Source organism: Oryzias melastigma, linkage group LG8 (assembly GCF_002922805.2).
Source record: "Oryzias melastigma strain HK-1 linkage group LG8, ASM292280v2, whole genome shotgun sequence".
Taxonomy (NCBI): domain Eukaryota; kingdom Metazoa; phylum Chordata; class Actinopteri; order Beloniformes; family Adrianichthyidae; genus Oryzias; species Oryzias melastigma.
The window spans coordinates 17026976-17030675 of record NC_050519.1 but is presented as its reverse complement, the minus strand read 5'-3'; the positions used below and the strand labels follow the sequence as shown (position 1 = coordinate 17030675).

Here is a 3700-nt window from a genome sequence, read left to right as displayed (position 1 = left end):
CAAACAAAAAAAATAAATAAATAACAGAATAATTATTATTAGTAATATTAAATCTAAATAAAAATGTAGTTCAACAGAATTTTTATAGTTTTTAAATGCAATTTACAGAGTGTAAAAAATAATTAGTGTGATAAATCTTCATTTTTGACCCCCAGAATTTTTTTAAAAAAATAATGGAATTTAACAAACTGTTAATCCCAAATTAGTTTTATTCTGTTGTATGAAAATGAATTTAAATTAAATAAATTTTACCTCAACATCATGTTACCTTTTTTTTTAAGTTTAAAATTATTTTGTTACTTTTGAAGGCTAATAATAAAATGTTATCAATTAAGAAATTACACTTGTAACCTTGAAATCTGAATAATAATAGCTTTTTAAATCATATTATTAATAACGTTTTGAACATCAACTCTCTCTCTTTTTAATTGTTTTCCCTTTTATGTTATTCTGTGGAAATGCCCGGATGGACGTTATAAAAAGATGAGAAAAACAGACATAATCCCGCCCATTGGCGTTGACATGGCCAATTGGATTTACAGATTTGGTTTAATGGGCGGGATCAACTACACATCATGTTAGTCTGCGTTCTATATATCCAGACGTCGGCAACTAGCATAACTAGTTAGCTAGGCTTATCGTAGGCAGATGGAAGTGCCAGAGAGTAATTTAATATTACAGGACAAATAGAAAACCATAACAGTGTTCATGATTTTGTACGCTTAGCTACTCACATCGTATCCATAAACCAACATTTCGACGACAAGGCTCAAATTCTTTCTGAATTTGGGGTCATTAAATGGAGGAGAAGAAAGAAGACGGAGATTCGGAAATACAGGAACACGGACCCGAGCACTGGTTCTCAAAATGGGAGCGGCAGTGTTTGGCCGAAGCGGAGCAGAGGGAGCTAAGCGAGGAGGAGGCCGACAACGACCAGGATAAACTGTGGCATCTGTTTCAGAACTCCGCTACTGCTGTCGCACAGTTATATAAAGGTTCGGAAGGCAGCTGTTTCTCGATGTCTCGTCGTTTTAGGACACATACTTTGCTTATGCTATCGGCTTGTGTTAGCAATCTGGCTACGAACCCACACTCGGTCAACTAACGCTGGTAGAAGTCTTGGTTAAAGGCTAGCTAGCTTGTTAGCCTGGTAGCTAGCCGGTACCGGGAACGTAACATTTTCAGATGACTTTTCATCTTTGCTTTATAAACGTAATACACACAATTACGCAGGTAATATGAAAAAAAAAAGTTCGGGACCGAGCAAATGTGATTTTACATCCCCAATTTCACAATCACCGAACAATAGCTCGTGGAGTAGCCTCCAAATAGCTGCTATTTATATTGTTGACATTAAGTTAGATGGTAGCTAACGGTCATGCTAGCCAGGCTAGTTAGAAAATGGCGATGGAAACAACAATCGTAGCTACGCGACATTCTCAGCTGACAGTCTTAACATCTGGTACACAAGTTTACACGTGGCCGTTGAAGTGTCATTTACCACACGAATGAAAAGTCGATCGAAAAGTGTGAAAAAGGGAGCGATCATTTTTTTTAAGCTAAAATGAGCAAAATGGCGAGGAAAATGTTGGTTCGGTGTGGAGTAACTTAGTTTACCCCCACCTACTTAAGTCTTTTTTTAATCTGATTTTTTTTAAATGTGTTTTACTTTGTACTCTAACTTTCTTTCGAGTAAGTCAGCTGCTTTCTTGTGAGAGGATGTGTTGCCAAGCTGGCCATCTAGCGCTTTGCTGACAGCTATTTTTATGCCATAACCCCTTCTCAGCAATCCGAGAAGCGAGACAAAATGGCGTTTCAAAAATCAAAGTTTATTCGAGACACAGTCGCTGCCCTTTGGTTTTTCTCCGCTCCACATGCCACAAGTGTGTCAGAAAATCCCCCGTTTGCTGTGCAGTGGAAGTAACTTTCCGTATTCCTTGTCTCACAGACAGGGTTTGCCATCAGCAGGGCCTGTCATTGTGGGTGCCATTTCAGAATGCAGCTACAGCAGTGACCAACCTTTACAAAGGTAACTGGACAAACAAACACTTTTTCATGGGTTTTATTGTTTTCAACAGCTGGGAGCTGTTTGAGTCTCTTAGCTGTCTGTTTACTTGACATGCTTTATTGAGACAATACAAACATGATAACAGTTTAGATCTTTGCTATTTTATATCCATCAGTTCAATCAGAAGTTGATCTTTTTTACTATTAATTAAATTACCGTAATATTTTATAAGTTGGACTATTTTTTTTTAATCTGCAACTTTAAATGCATTTATTTATTATTGTTCCAGCTGTACAATGTTATCACAAATATGTAAATTTGAAGAATTTGTTCTCCACTTTTGCTATTGACAGATTTGAGATCTAAGATTTATGTAAATATTTGTTTGTACATTTTAGTTATTTTTTAAAACTCTTTGTTGTGCATTTGAAGCTTTGTTTACACCGCCTCAGTCAATATGCATTCAAGCGACCACTTTCAATGGAAAGTCTTTGTAAACCGCAATAAATGTGCGTTTTTGGCTTCCACATTCAAGACTCTTGCATTCAAGACAAGTAGCTATGACTCTGATTTGGCAGTGATTTATGGATGGGTTTTTCTTAATTCACCGAAGTGCCAACTGTTTGAAAATTGATCATGAAGGAGAAATTAATATTAGCGGTTTGTGCGTGACTGGAATTCTATGACACCAAGTCTTTTTTTATTGGGATAGAGCTGTGAAAGAAAAAGCCTGAACAGATTTGTACCCCTTTGACATTTTGCATCAAGCCTCTTCTAACTGTAGAAGATGAACCTCCGTTAGTTACCAGTGGAAGAGGAAGAGGCCCCTCCCTGCTGGTTCAGTGTGCACAACATGGGCTAAATGCAAGCTCAAGAATGCATGTTTTAAAAGTGCGTCGTGTATCTGTAGCTTTACACCAATATGCTGTTTACGCTGTTTATGGATTCTGTCCTGGCATAAAGCAGCATTGCACCATTAGGCACCGATTTATGTTCATAAAGTGTCTCGTATTGGTGCAAAGATGGCTTCCTCTGCATCAGAATCGGCTGATTTATATCAATGATGTAGATAGTTAAAGAGTTTCAGTATGTCTAAGAGCGTGTGGTCTAGGTGTCCCAGACAACACATCTGGTGTTAAAAGGTTGAATCTGTGCCATGTCAGAGGTGTTGTGTTTCTTGATTTCTGAATTGGTGATCATTTGCATCTTGTCGTGCATAATTTCAGAGAGCGTGGAGGCCCACCAGAGAAGTTTTGATCGGGGTATCCAGATTGGCCACCAACGCCGAAATAAGGTGGGTCACATTGCTTTGCTTTACACAGACTCTTAGTGTTGCATTCTTTCACAAACCGTTCCTTTTACTGTTTGTAAACAGGGTTAAAATCATACTTGGATGATCTTTTCATCGATTGTAAAAAGGTTCTCGTGGGTTTTTAATTTTGATTTTACTTTTATAAGACAAAATAAAAAAAAATCTGCTGATTTCTTGGACATAGTTTCTGCAGAGCAGCACCAGTTCATTTGAAATTTGTTGTGGGTCGGACTGTTAGTATGTAGCCCATCCCTGCACCCCCTGCGTCCCCCCAATCACCCAAAACTGAGAGATCTCTGTTTACACTCTCTCCTACTAGCTTACAGCCCCTAACACCCTAACCGAACATTACCGGTGCAATAAGAATGGCGAGCTTTATC

The 3700-nt window shown here is 38.1% G+C and overlaps 1 protein-coding gene across 1 annotated transcript in view; it reads left to right on the top strand.

Moving 5' to 3' along the window:
* Nucleotides 1–533: 533 nt before the first annotated feature.
* lg8h16orf72 (linkage group 8 C16orf72 homolog) overlaps nt 534–3700 on the top strand; it is a 7557-nt gene continuing 4390 nt past the window's right edge. The window contains exons 1-3 of the mRNA XM_024272150.2: nt 534–995; nt 1949–2029; nt 3235–3302. Coding sequence (XP_024127918.1) covers nt 800–995; nt 1949–2029; nt 3235–3302 — 345 coding nt within the window. The 5' untranslated portion in view covers nt 534–799. The remainder of the gene's footprint in view (nt 996–1948; nt 2030–3234; nt 3303–3700) is intronic.